At 34.0% G+C, this 15230-nt stretch overlaps 1 protein-coding gene across 1 annotated transcript; it reads left to right on the top strand.

Moving 5' to 3' along the window:
• The first annotated feature begins 3354 nt into the window (after positions 1–3354).
• Positions 3355–13808, top strand: LOC142613953 (pyruvate kinase isozyme G, chloroplastic). The gene is made up of 12 exons (XM_075786476.1): positions 3355–3745; positions 5127–5408; positions 6072–6237; positions 8370–8504; positions 8595–8705; positions 8821–8909; positions 9706–9768; positions 11202–11377; positions 11823–11925; positions 12112–12260; positions 13238–13346; positions 13430–13808. Exons 1-12 carry the CDS (start codon positions 3518–3520, stop codon positions 13541–13543), a joined length of 1725 nt encoding a protein of 574 aa, XP_075642591.1. The 5' UTR covers positions 3355–3517; the 3' UTR covers positions 13544–13808.
• Positions 13809–15230: the final 1422 nt, after the last annotated feature.

Genomic DNA, 15230 nt, shown 5'->3' with positions numbered 1-15230 from the left:
AAATTAGACTTCGGTGAGTTGGACAACAATCACAATGGGTTAAAGGTGACAAGAAAAACAAAGATAAACAGGTTTTGTGCAAAGTAAATCTTCCTCGACAAAGTCCGAGGAGAATAACTCTGGTATATATTTCTCTTAAACTTGATTACAATTACAGTTCACGTTATTACAATGTTTTCTCTATAGATTTCCAGTTGTCCCCCTTTGTAATGGGGTATTTCTTCCTCATATTCTCCTGTTTTTCTTCATCTCTACCCTCCACGTGTAGGTCAAGCTGTTTGCTTTGATCCTTGTCTTATCAGCACCTTCCTGAAAGTCTTTGGGGGTAGCTGTAAGGTTGAATATCACTGTTCATATATCACCTCCACATTAATGCGGTCAGAGAGTTAGCTGCAGAGGATTTAATGCGGTGACAATAACTTTCTCTTAGATATTTCATAGCTTCCCCTTGTTCTATTTCCTTCTGATGTTTATCTTTACTAGCAGAATCATCCGGAGTGTTGCTTTTGATGGCAGATCAAACCTTTTGACTTCTGTTCTGCTTAGCCGAGGAGGCATTTCTCCTTGGATGATTTTCCGAAACCCTCATGACTAGGATCCTTCCATAACTCACTAATTTGTACCTCCTTGCTAACGTTTACCTGCCCTCGGACTATTAAATGTCATCGAACAAGGCCCATGGCTCAATATACATTCATGTGCCTTTTTTCCCTACATTTATCACATATTATTGTAGTACATACAAGTTTTTTTGGGTTAAGATATTATTTTTGTCCTTGAAATTTGTATGAATTTTGTTTTTGTCCCTAAACTTTAAAAAATTCATTTTCAATCCCTAAAATAATGATAATCATTTTCAATTCCTAAAATAATGAAAATCTTACACCTTTTGTCCTTAAAATTTAAAAGATATTTTTTTATTGTCCCAAAACTATTGGAAAAAAGTTATTTTTTAGTCCAAGTTTTCATTCCTGAACTATTAGGAAAAAAATAATTTAAAATTTTAAAGACAAAAAATAAACATCTAAAGTTTAAGGGTTGAAAAAATTTTGTCCCTTTTTTTCTTAAATTAATAAATTAACTAATTAAAAATAAGTTAACTTTATTTTTTTGTCACACATTTTACATTTAGCAGAAAAATTATAAAAAATTATATCTTTTGTCTCATGTTTATCACATATTATTGTAGTACATACAAATTTTTTTGGGTTAAGATATTATTTTTGTCCTTGAAATTTGAATGAATTTTATTTTTGTCCCTAAACTTTAAAAAATTCATTTTCAATCCCTTAAATAATGATAATCATTTTCAATTCCTAAAATAATGAAAATCTTACACCTTTTGTCCTTAAAATTTAAATGATATTTTTTTATTGTCCCAAAACTGTTGGAAAAAAGTTCTTTTTAAGTCCAAGATTTCATTCCTGAACTATCAGGAAAAAAAATTTAAAGACAAAAAATAAACATCTTAAGTTTAAGGGTTGAAAAATGAAATTCATGCAAACTTTAAATATGGAAACAATATTTTAGTTTTTTTATTTATTTTTAAGGCTTTCACAATATTGAGTATGGACAACTGTGTGTGTGGGGGGGGGGGGGGGTTAGACTGTTTGGATGAACTGTGTATTTAAATTAGAGATCACAATAGGCTAGTTGGTGTTAGAATGAGTAAGAAAAACAGTTTGAAAAGAACAGGTACTACTCAGTCAGGTCCGAGGATGGTATGTTCTTTTATATTTCTCCTGGACTAATACAAAGATTCAAGTTCTTGGTTATACAAGGATTTTCTTTTTTTGATCCTCCTCCTCTATGATGGAATCATTTCCTTTTATATTCTCTTCCCTTCTTTTATTTCAGTCTTCTACGTGCAGATCAGATTGCTAATCTCTTTGATATTTGTCCCATCAGCGCTTTTCTGAAGTCTTTGTGGGTTGCTGTAAGATTGAAAGTCACTGTTCAGACATCACTTCCACATTAATGCAACCAGGGGGTTAGATGCAGAGCATTCAATGCGGTGGTAGAAGCTTTCTTCTCAGATATTTCTCAATTCTCTGTTGACTCAACTCTTTCTAAAGCTTATCCTCCCAAGCATGGTTGCCTACTACCTAGTACTTGATGGGTGGTCGGACTTTAGGCATCCACTTTGTTGGCCAAGAAGGGATTGCTCCTCGGACAACGTCATCTGTTCATCATGATTAAACTTCTTTCTCGGCTCAGTAATCTACTTGTCTTCACTAATACGTGCTTGTCTTTGGGTTTTTTGACGTTCTTGGGTGAAGCCGACGGCCCAATATCTTTATTTGGGCCCTTCACCCTTACAGATACCTATTACTCTATCACACTTTGTTGTTTTGTTGTAAAATGTTTTGATAAAAATTGATTTTAGTATATTATTGTGCGTTGTTCATTGTAAAATTTGGTCAAAATTGAAAATATTTTCCTACAACTGTAAAATCGTTATTTTTATAAAAATACACAGTGTCTCTCTCTCTTATTTGGTGGCTAGGTTACTGATTTGGCAATTGAAAACAACAATTGGAATTGAAAACAACAAATGGAGTTGACAGTTCGACAAACAGTGCTATTAGTTTTGGCGGTTTGTGCTTAATTTTTTTATATGTTATACCAAAAACTTTCATAAATATTTTATTAAAAATATTTACAACAAAACAAATGGAGCATAAAACAACACCATTTTCCCTTAAAAAATCGTTTTGTTGTCAATGGTTGTTAAGGGCTTAGGGAGGGAGCCATGGCCCCTGGCTTTTTAAATTTCTTACCCCCTCCCCTCTTTTATTAATAATACCTTTTTATTTTGTATAAATTTTTTTAATTAGATTTAGATTTTATTCTATATTTTACATTCTATTAATTTATTATCAAATCATATTATTTTTAAATGATTGATAGTTTGATAGTTATACATATAAATATAATTATGATCAATGTCTATTAATAACTATCATAAGTGTCAATTTTATATTAAAGGCTAAAATTTAAAGAAAGAAAATTGAAATTTTATTAACTTTTAGGTGCATTTCATGAGTTACCAAGTACTAACTAGCTTTTAACAAATATATGAAGAGAGTGTTTACATTATCATAATTTGAAAAGTCTCGAGTTTAAAACCATAAATTTTTTTATAAAAAAACCATAAATTTGTTATTTTTGGACATAGAAGATAGATAGGGTATACTAATAAATATTCACAAGAAAGAAAGTTTGATTATTATATTTTTTCAAAAGAATTTCCTTAAAAATAAAAATAAAAATAAAAATTGAGGCTTTAATTTCTCTAATTTTAATTTTTATGTGGGATATCATTATATGTTGTTCAGAGTCCTCAGAGCCGCCAAGAGACGCATACCAACTGTCCCCAACGAGACTGGCTCTCGTCCTCGCATTCTCTCTCTCTCACTTTCTCACGCAAACACGTAATATAAACACTCTTTCTTTCGCTTTCACACATTTTCTATAACTCTCCGCCACCCTCTCTCTCTCTGAAGCTAAGAGTTCAATGGCGACAATGAATCTTCCGACTACAATGTCACTGCTGAATCCTGACCCCACTACTACCAAGGCCTCTGATCGCCTTGCTTCCTCTAAAAACTTGAGTGACTTTGTGTTCCAACCCAGAACCAGAAGGAAGTGCTTTCAGAAGCAATTCTTTTCAGTCAGATCGATGAAGGCCACTGAGCAGAGTCAGCATGGCCAACTCACTACCCCAAATGGTCCTCTAGGATTTGTGAGTTTTGCTTTTTTTGGCACATGGGTTTTTCAAGTTGTTCTTGATTTTTAGTTTTTCTTTTGGGTTTCTTACTCTTTCTGTTTGCTGAAAAAGTGTAGGAAAAAGAAGGAAATGGAGTTTTGGCTTTTGGGTTTTTTTTTTGGTTATTTGGTAACTAAAGATGGTTGCTTTACGAACTAATTAAACTTTATGAAACTGTTTTGCTCCGTTCGGTTAATGAGAAAGTGTGAGAAACTGAAGAAGTTGGGATTTTGGAACTTGGTTTTTGTATTTTTAAAGGGCTGAGGCAGCCTAGACTTCCTTAAAAGTTGGTTATATGATTTTGCTCTGTTTAGTTGATGAGAAAGCGTAGGAAATCTCGAGAAAAAAAAAAAGGCCTAATTCAAACACTTTGGCTTAGTTGGTGATCTTAATGACATTAGATTTAGAATTTCCATTAGTGTTTGTCTAGCACTGGTCAACTACTTTCTCTACTTTTAAAGACATGCTGATAAGTAGTTCCAAAGTCAAAGTCTTAAACAGTTCTTTCCATTAGTGTTTTTCATTGGCAAGTAGGTAGAGTTGATTTATACTTCTCTTAATAGTAACAGGGATAGGCCATATTTGTAATAATTACATGTTGATTCATCACTTAAAATTCTCTTGTATTGATGTTCTACCCATGTTGAATCTTGGATCTTCCTTTTTTGCCTTGCCTCTGCATTAATGTTCAATGTGCTATCTAAGTCTAGTGGAATTTGAGAAAAAATTTTCTTTTTGAGATGTTGAGCCAGACCCTTTGAAGATTTGATGTGAATGTTTACCCTTGGTTTGGTTCTTGAAAAATATGAGTGAAGGAAAGTAATATGCTTAAAAACGATTCAATATGCTAATGAAAGCAGAACTTGCTGATCCAAAAAAGAAAAAAGTTTTAATTTTTTATTTTGTGTGGGGGGGGGGGGGGGGGGGAAGCCATTGCTTAGTGACTAAGCATCTTTTCTCCTTGCTCTCATGCTCTAACTGTACGTGGACTTTTTGAAAGGTGCAGTTAAAAATAATTTGCATCAAAGATATCAATTAAGGGACTTTTGGTTAAGAAGTGGAGTATTTCTAAGAAATTAGAACTTTTAAGGTAGAAATGGATTTTGTGTAATTTCACATTTCGGTTACTTTGATTAGATACAGTTCTCCGATATAGAATGCTTTACGGTTGGTGAATTCTTAAGATTTTTAAAAATCCTATCTAGATTTGTGTTTATCAACTTCGCGTTAAGGATGTGTTAGTGGCATTTATTTGATCCAATATGTTGTCAATTCCATTTTTTTCCCCTGAATTTTCTTCTTTTTGTGTAATTTGTAACCGTGTAACAAGCTCAATTTTTTATTTTTCTTTTGTCAGGATCAGTTGAACTCTCCATTTGAGCTTCAGTCTAGTGATAACACTCTTGGGCAGGAAAGGGGAACTTCAAATTCTCTAAGAAAAACTAAGATTGTCTGTACAATTGGTCCATCTTCAAGCTCACGTGAAATGATATGGAAACTGGCAGAAGCTGGAATGAATGTGGCACGTCTAAATATGTCACATGGGGACCATGCATCACACCAGAAGACAATAGACCTGGTAAAAGAATACAATGCTCAATTTGAAGACAGGGTTATAGCCATAATGCTGGACACTAAGGTTTGTTGCTTAAAAATATATTTTGATTCTTCAACAACTGGTTTCCTCCGTGATGCTTAGTTAAAAGTATAGGACATTATTACATTGATACATGTTTGAGGTTACTTTTGGTCAATTCCAAGTAGATCAATGTTGAAACTTGAACTGAATATATGGATGTAAGATTTTCATTATTATTATTATTATTACTTCTACTACTACTACTACTACTACTACTATTATTTTTATAAATAACCTGTTACTTTAATTAGGGCGGAGCACATTCTTGTTTCTGCTACAGAACATAGAAGTATTTTTCATTTTTTTTTTCTTTAATATACTTCTTGGTATAGGAGCTGTCTGTGGAAGTTATGGTGAAAGTCAAAAGGTTGCTTCTTTTAAAATTAACATTTACACAATGCGTATGAATTTATATTGGCATTCTGAAGTAGTTATACTGACCACTCATTTTTAAGTTATAAACTAAGCAACATATTGCATAACCCAAATTTCTCTGTCTACCATTTGTTTTATCTACACATCAGTATCTATCTGGTTCAATTTTGCCATATATGTATATGTTGGCCTACTGCTACATGTGTATGTAGGTTTTTACTTCCATACCCCAAACGGAAAAATCATGTGAAGTTATTGGTACACTACGCTTCTACTCTCTTCATGCAGGGTCCTGAGGTTAGAAGTGGAGATGTACCTCAACCAATTCAGCTTGAAGAGGGACAAGAATTTAACTTCACTATTAAAAGAGGAGTCAGCACAGATGATACTGTTAGTGTAAATTATGATGACTTCGTGAATGATGTGGAGGTTGGAGACACACTACTGGTTGATGGTAAGAATAGATGCCTCTCATGGGTGCTGAATTGGTGCATTAGTTAATGAATGTTGGGTTATTGTCCTATCTGATGCAAAGTTTGCTGTGCATATATTGTTTGAATTATTAATGAGGGTGAAATCCCCGAGGACCCTGACTCATTCAAGTTTACAAGAAGTAGGATATAAGATGTTTCTCCATATGCAGAAACCTGTTAAATTATTGATCACTGTGATGGGGTGGTTGGGAATTCATATCTTTTATTTTTGGCCAAATGTTGGGATATACAATGAAGGGTAGCCCTCCCCTTCCCTTAAAGACCTCCATCTTTGGTGTGAGTGGGATTGGATCCCTAGTCTCTGATACAACACCAAGGGACGTTACTACTTAGGCTAGTTGATATTCATGTTGAGAATTCAGATCTGCATGTAGATTATATCCTTTTTAGTCCATCTTTTTCTCTATATTTTTTTTTGTGTGAAGTAGCAATCTAGATAGATAACTGGACAGATATTCTTTTTTTTTTTTTATTGATAGGTAATGTAAAATATTATTAAAATCATAGCCAACTTGAGTACATTGGAAATCTACTGTAGGGGCAAAAATCAAGAACCAAAATTACCATGATCAAGTAAAACAAGAAGGAAAAAACATGAAAAATGAGATAAAACCAAACTCCATTCAAGGAGAGTATGAAAGAAAAAAGACTTAATCTCTAGCCTAGACCGTTCACATCCCTTAAAACTTCTAGCAATGCGACACAAACCTCCAAAAAGCTATATTACAATTTTGCTTGAACTTACCCTGCCATGACTTGAACAACTCAATAACCTTATACGGCATAGCCCAGTGAGTTCCAAACAAGCAAAACACGAAAGACCACAGTTCATATGCTATAGGGCAATAAAGAAGAAGATGATCCATTGACTCCCCACACCTTTTGCACACATAAGTATATAACATCAATCAAGAACAATAATACGCCTTTTTCGAAGGTTATCTGTTGTTAAAATCTTACCTAAAGAAGCAGACCATGAAAATAAAGGTACCCTTAGAGGAACCTTCGATTGCCACACCATTTTCCCTGGGAAAGATATGATAGTAGGAGGGTATAAAGAAAGATAAAATCCTTGAACCTCAAAACCCTTACTCATTGCTGACTTCCAACAAACCAAGACCCTGCACAGACAAAGAGTGGACAATGTCCATAAACAAAGCCAAAGATTCGAGCTCCCAATCATGCACTAAATAACAAAATTGAACATCCCAATGAATCCTCCCAGCAGAATAACCTTTACAGCTGAAGAATCCCTTGCCCTACTAATACAGTAACATTTTGGAAAGGCCTCCTTGAGGGTACAATCCCCATGCCACACATGCTTCCAAAAATTCAATCTAGTACCATCACCCGCATCATATCGTAGGAGTTTAGAAAAGTTCAACCAACCACTTCTAATGATTTTCCAGAGGCTAACACCATATGCACTTGACACAGTTTTCGTGCACTAACCACCACTAATTCCCATACATTGCCTCTATAACCCTCTTCCATATTGCATCTGTCTCCATGCCATACCTCCACAATGATTTGACCAAAATAAATGATAGAGATTATTCCACTGGATTCTAATTAGAGAACTGGACAGACTACCATTAGTTGAGCTGGTTTCTAATTAACCTCCATTTGTTGGGTTTTGACTAAGTTGATCTGCGTTGTAGGAAAGAACTGAACTATGTTGCTGTTTTATGTCATAGATGCAAGTGATTATTCCACTGGATTTACTGTAGTGTTCTCTTACATAATAGTTGAATTTTTGTCATTTACTGACTTGGAAGATGGCTACCCTTACATCACCTTTCAGCTTGTTAGTCCTTTATTCATATATTTGATTTATCAACCTGAAAAATGTCATATCTCGCAATTGTTGATGGTGATTTACCATTTTTATTTATTTATTTATTTATTTATTATTATTATTATTATTATTATTATTATTATTATTATTATGACATAAGCTCTAAGATATAAATCCCTGTACAAAAATAAATATTTACCCTGCTGAAGTTTAAACTTAATACAATTCCCAAGTTGCCGATCCGGTCACAAGACCTAATGAGGGTTTTTATTTTATTTTAAATCTATGTGCTAGGTGGAATGATGTCTTTAGCTGTTAAGTCAAAGACAAAGGATCTGGTTAAATGTGTAGTAGTTGATGGTGGAGAACTAAAATCAAGGCGTCATCTAAATGTGCGTGGAAAAAGTGCAAATCTGCCTTCAATTACGGGTACTCTTCATATGTAAATGGTCTTCATGCAAGGATCTACTTCATCTACCTGTGGTATTGATATTCGTTATATATTTTTCATTTGCTCAGACAAAGATTGGGAAGATATCAAATTCGGGGTGGACAACCAAGTTGATTTCTATGCAGTCTCTTTTGTAAAGGACGCGAGAGTGGTCCATGAGTTGAAGGATTACCTAAGAAGTATTTTTTTTTTTAATTTTCATTTTTACGCTCTATTCAATTTATTATTATTTTTTGGGGTATACTTACTTTACATACTGTTTCTGATTCAAATTATTTCAAACCTCTTCTGTAGATAGCAATGCGGATATTCATGTGATTGTCAAAATTGAAAGTGCAGACTCAATACCAAATCTTCATTCAATAATTTCAGCATCTGATGGGGTTAGTGTTAATATTATGATTTAAGTATTGTGTATGCTACATATGTTTGCTGCAGAAAGTAACAAGGGAAGAAAATTTTATAAACCATGTTGTGCTTATTTCCATCATGCATTGGTTATAGTCTTTCTTTATTTTTGGGTGTGGTGAAGAAATATAACTTGTGAAGATATCTTAAAAGTAAAAATCTATAAGAGGCAATAAAAAGAAAAAAAAAGCCTTAGGTAGATAAAAGTCTGAAGCAAAAGAAAATTACTTTCTTGAGTGAAATATTAACATTATGGTACTGTGCCACTATTGAGCTTATAGATGTATGTATTCCTTAGCTTGTCAAACAGTCAAAGGCGTATCGGTTTTCTAACTCATCAAGAGAGGTTTGGGCTTTACTCTTTAAGCCGTATTAAAATTAGAAGGTTTTGTGAAATACTTTATATAATATATTTTTTGAAACAAAAACAATTTCTAGTCCTTAACTTTAAACTTTCTCATACAAAAATAAGGTTTAGTGATGGTGTTTGCATAGATTACCTATGCCCTGTCTAATATGACCAGACCTTCTATAATGCACTCAGTTTTTAGATTTTAAATGGAAATTTGTTTTATAAGGTGCTTATCATGAGATGCTGTGAGAGTTCTTTTTCTTTGTTAAAGTGCTAGGTGTAGACTATGTAATCTAGATATAGATAATATTCATATTTTGGAAGAAAAAAAAAAGGTTGGTACCATTTATTTGTGAAGCAAACATCATATTATGATCCTCTCCAATTGCTCCTTACTACTAGTTTTCTTGACTTTTCAGGCAATGGTTGCCCGTGGAGACCTTGGAGCTGAACTTCCAATTGAGGAAGTTCCCTTGTTGCAGGTAAATTAGTAAATTGATGTAATGAATACACCATACTTTTGACATTTCAACTGAAAGTATGATAAGTCTAAGATGAAGTTGCTTGACATATATTGCTATAGTAGTTAACTAATTTGGTGGTTTTTTGTTTTGATTTCTTATAGATACAATAGGATAATATGTTCTTTGGTTAAACATCAAAAGTATTGTGTAACTGAGTCAGGGAAAGAATAAATCTAAATTCTAAACACCAAATGTTTGATTCAATTATTAAAGCAAGAGCCCCATACTAACTAGAACATCAGAAGTGTTTCACATCTACATCAGGGAAGAATTGATCTAGCATCATACGTTTGTTTGTACTGTTGTTTATATCAACTATTGAAGCAAAAGACCCAATGCTTTCTTTTTAGACACTATTTATTCTAAATTCTTCACTAGATATCACATACATTAAATAATGAACTTACATGCATGTTTAATTTAAGTAAAGCCACCCCACAAGGGATCCAGTGCCTGCAGCAGCTAGGAGCCTCGTTCAAAGTGCAGATGGTGTTGGATGCTGGGCTTGACATAGAAATTTGGCCGTTTATAGTTCTGCAAGCTATTTGACCTATTTACTATGGTCTCAAATGGTCTTTGGAGTACGGGCTTCTGAAGAGTCCTAATTGTCAAACAGTTTAGAGTTGGCCATTGGAAATTGGGGGCTCTCTGTATTTGACTTGGTTTGGTGTTGTTTGGGCGTTGAGGGCTGCAGATTTGACCCTCAACCCTAGCCTAACCAACCCATGTGCACCCTAATCCAATACATTAGGACATGCCTCATGTAGGCCTTACACATAGTTCATGTCTTATATGGGCCTTACATAGACTCCAACCCTATTAACTTGTTGCTGGGAAAATTACTGAAAGGCCAAAATTTCCCTCACTTGAAACTTGAAAGCTATTGATGAAAATGAAAGTAAATTAAAATAAAGCTGATTTCCTGCTGCCTGCATCACACCTGGCCCATAAGCTGGGCTTTGTAAATGACTCCCTAACTTTGTAAGAGCAGTTGCTCTTCTATATTTTGATTAGGAAAGAAGCACATAGCAGGGGATAGCATTTGGTATCATGGATGTAATATGTTGTAATATATATGCCAGGAATTTAAGCGGAGGAGATTGCAATAACCCAAATGAATAGTATTGGATTAAATTGGACTAGTGAAAAAGATATGTTGCAGCATAGATAAGTCTGTCTTCTGTGTTAAATTTCTAACCTTATCAAGCTTGCATTATTAATTTATTATTATACTAAAAAAACTGAGGGTGGAATTGCTATCTCTAATTATATGTAGCCTTGCTATGTCATCATATGATATTTTCCCCTTTATATTCTGGAGTTTAAGAAAGTGTGATTGATGTTGTATTGGATTTTATTGTGTAACTCAATCCTATGTTTCATTCAAACAGGAGGACATAATTCGAAGGTGTCAAAGTATGCAGAAACCAGTAATTGTAGCGACAAACATGCTGGAAAGTATGATAAATCATCCTACACCAACAAGGGCAGAGGTCTCTGACATTGCAATTGCAGTACGAGAAAGTGCTGATGCAATCATGCTTTCAGGAGAAACTGCCCACGGAAAGTAAGTTTTTGTGTGTCTGGTGGCCTCATCTTTTTATTTTTATTTTATTTTTAAAATTTTTAAGTTTATACTATAATAGCATTTCAAATTTTCAAATTTATGCGTCAGTAATGATAATGCGTCTTTCATGTGGATTATCATCCTTTTTTCCTTTTTTTGGTTGTATGCCATTATCATTTCTTTAACCCAGAAAAAATGAGGTTTCTTCCATGTATGCACTTGTTTATTTATTTGTTACCTGTTGTTGATGTTAGATACTTCAAGTCATCAATGATGATATTCATGCTTGCTCTCTTTTTTTTTTTTTTTTTGGTTTCTGATTGCTCTATTCTTATTATACATGAGTTGGTTATTCTGTCCCCTTCTAGATGACTTCTCTTTTTCCTCTTTCATTTTTATTCTTATTTGAAAATTTTTAATTAATTGCATAATTAAATGACTCAAGGTATCCATTGAAAGCTGTTAAAGTAATGCATACTGTGGCATTAAGGACTGAGTCAAGTCTACCAGTTAGCACAACTCCTCCAATTCAATTGGGTAGCTATAAGGTATGCATTCACTAAAACGAGAAGTTACGGCCTGTTTTTATCTCTTGTATTCTTCCCTTATACTTGGGTTGCACTTGCACCCATTTTGCTCTTATTAATGAATCATTAACTAACCAAAAATTTTCAATGAGAACTGCTGCAGTTACTCTTTTTAAATCTGATCACTTCCTGGACATTCTTTCACAGAGCCATATGGGTGAAATGTTTGCTTTCCATGCCACGACTATGGCTAACACTCTCAATACTCCTATCATTGTTTTCACAAGAACAGGATCCATGGCTGTACTTTTAAGCCATTATCGGCCTTCCTCAACAATATTTGCCTTCACAAATGAGTGAGTTCAGTAGCCTTATAGCATATAATATTCTTCAATTTCTTTTCAAGTCACATGTCATAATTTATAATGTGATCTTACCCTGGACAAAAGCATATATGTTGGTTAATAAGAAGAGTACTACTGACTTATCAAAAAAGAAAAAGAAAAAAAAGAAGAGTACTACTGATTTAGTGACACGTTGCAGTGGCCAACATTTTTTCTTTAGAATGATTGACATGCTGACATCTGTGCATTTATCATATTTTTATTCTTTGTATCAACTCATGCACGATGGGATTTGCATTCTGACCTCATCCATGACCCCCATACTGGGTTTGGAGGTGCCACAGTGGTTGAAGGTGGCATTGGGCTCTAATTCCATTGGCTATCATGTTGCTATTCAAATATGCTAATGTCTGGCTAAAACAGTCAGTTTGTGTGTATTTGCTCAAGAGTGACAGCCCAGAAATACCCCTCAAAAGAGTTATCTGAGCTTCTTTTGGAAATGCCCTTGGTAATACAGGACCTGAAACATTATAATGATTAGAACCCAATTTTGCAAAAGAGTGTGCCACTGTATAACAGTCCCTGCTAATCCATTTGAAAAGCCTACAAAGTACTGGTATATATACTCTTTCAGGTGGTGGACCTGGATATCTTCTGCTTCAAGGATTTATTTTTCCCATGAAGTTACATATGCAATTTATCTGACTCTACAAATATATAAATATGTTTGGGAAGAATTACTTGCCTGGCTTAATCAACTGTTGTATGCATATTTGAAGAAGCTAGATGGTCTCTTTATACCAACTGTTGCTTAATTTTTAAACAATTCAATAGGCAAGGAGCATTAAAATTTAATGGGCTTCCTATACAACAAAAGAAAAAAACAGAACAAAAAACCAGAAAGGAAGAGGAAAAAGTAGTAGTTTTACTTTTTATGTCTTGTTGGGAGTAGCATTGGAATATATTTGAAATGATTTCATGCCTAGCAGAGAAAGGATTAAGCAGAGGCTGGTGCTTTATCATGGTGTCATGCCCATATACATGCAGTTTTCAAATGATGCTGAGGAGACCTTCTCCAGAGCCCTTAAGCTATTAGTGGTCAGTAATTTCTGGATGATATATTATCGTTTGTCCACTCAAATTTTCATATTAGAGTAAAATGTTAAAATTCTATGCTTCAGGGTAAAGGTCTGTTGAAGGGGGGAGAGTATGTGACTCTTGTCCAAAGTGGTGCACAACCAATCTGGCGTGAAGAATCGACTCACCACATCCAAGTCCGTAAAGTCCAAGGTTGATTTTGCACTAGTGAAGAGCCTTCTACTTCAATAGATCTTGTTTAGAGTAGCTCATACTTAAATTAAAGTATCATTTTGATTTTGGCTACTAACTATCTTGTGGTTTTTTCTTCCCGGTTTGAACTACAGCTAATTTTAATGAGTTTGAGAACCACAAAAGTTGAGTGATTATTGGTAATTCAGTGCAGAATATTATTGGTAACAAATTAAACTGTAAAGTTTCAAAAGTAACAAATTAAATCTTGAGGTATGACAAGGTGACAAATTAACCCCAAGCACCGTGGGTTCCACTTAAATGGGCCGATGTTTAATTTTTTATTTTTGAAACTATATGATTAATTTGTTACCCCTCCCAAATTATAGTGTTTAAAATGTAATTTAGCCAAATTACTTTATTGTTTTAGATTTTAAATATAGCAAAGGTGCGCCATTAGAATTACAGTTCATAATTATATATTTTCTTTGATTGATTCATATAAGGTGCCAAGTCCATCGTTGTCCAAGCTTGTTTCAATATTCTCACGTCTGGCTTTGTGGATTGTTTTTGCAAATCAACCCCATATGAAGCTGTATCTTGGATTAGTTTATGTTTGTTAAAGTTTCTTTCCCACTTTTCTTTTGAGGTTCTCTTACCCATTGACTCTAGGACCCATCATATTAATGCTATATTATATGTCATCCATACATCAGACTACTATTCTGCTTTACCAGTAAGTTTTGTACTTTTGTGATAGTCCAGCACTTGCCAGTATCATGGTAGAGTCATAGAGATCTAGTGCTTTGTGTGTGGATATACGTATAGGATTAAGAAGGAACTTGCTTGACTTGTATTGTTCTCTTAACATTATTTTCTTTTTAAACCATACAAGAAAAAATAAAAATAAAAAAACACCCTGGAGAAGGGGTATGGAAAGTTAAGAAGCCTATGTTATCAACCGATTTTCGATTAAGCTAAGTCATGTATGGTTTTCTAGATGTAATGGATCTATTGAGGAAGATGTTGCTGGGTATGCAGCAGTAATAGTATGGCAATCAGTCCATTCAGTCTTCTGACATAAAATACAGAACTGCTGCTAGTGCTGGCATAGTAGCATACAAACTACTATAACTATGTACCGTGTGGGTAGGATTGGATCATACTACATAGTAATGTTACAAACAACATTTTGTAAAACCTATGTAATAAAGAGAACCCTCAGACCCCACTAACCTCATTAGTTTACCCTAACGTCAATTTACCGTGGCACTCAAAACACCTCGGTCATTTTTTTTTTCCTTTTCTTTCTCGCTGAATGAAAAATGGGGTCTTTGGTGTGGGCTCAAGTCATGTGGCAACAATTGGTAATACCATGTGTACCACTGAAATCTTGCTGGGACTATCACTCGAATTACTTACGCTCCGTTTGTTTCGATAGAAAACCTTGTGTAAATATAGTTTTCCTTATTTTCTAGTGTTTGGTAGCATAAAAAAAGATGAGTCAAAGGAAAACTATCTTTAGTCAACATAAAAAGTATAGTTTATTTTTAGAGATTGTTTTTTATTAATTTTTTTTGGAAACCAATTTATCTCACAGTAAGCTAAATAAGGGAAGTTAGGAGGTTGTTTTTCAACTCATTTAAAGTTGCTACCAAACATTGTAAAATGAGATAGATTTATAGAAAATGCTTCTTGGAAAATGACTCATTT

This window comes from Castanea sativa, chromosome 10, assembly GCF_040712315.1.
Source record: "Castanea sativa cultivar Marrone di Chiusa Pesio chromosome 10, ASM4071231v1".
In the NCBI taxonomy this organism is placed as follows: Eukaryota; Viridiplantae; Streptophyta; class Magnoliopsida; order Fagales; family Fagaceae; genus Castanea; species Castanea sativa.
The sequence above is the reverse complement of the archived record's forward strand: the minus strand, read 5'-3'. Positions and strand labels throughout refer to the sequence as shown.

Bases quoted from the DNA above. Each gene is read 5' to 3' on its own strand.
- LOC142613953 (XM_075786476.1), top strand. From the start codon at position 3,518: ATGGCGACAATGAATCTTCCGACTACAATGTCACTGCTGAATCCTGAC. The intron at 8,910-9,705 runs GTTAGTGTTAAT...TTGACTTTTCAG, and splicing joins TAATTTCAGCATCTGATGGG to GCAATGGTTGCCCGTGGAGA. The intron at 12,261-13,237 runs GTGAGTTCAGTA...CATGCCTAGCAG, and splicing joins ATATTTGCCTTCACAAATGA to AGAAAGGATTAAGCAGAGGC.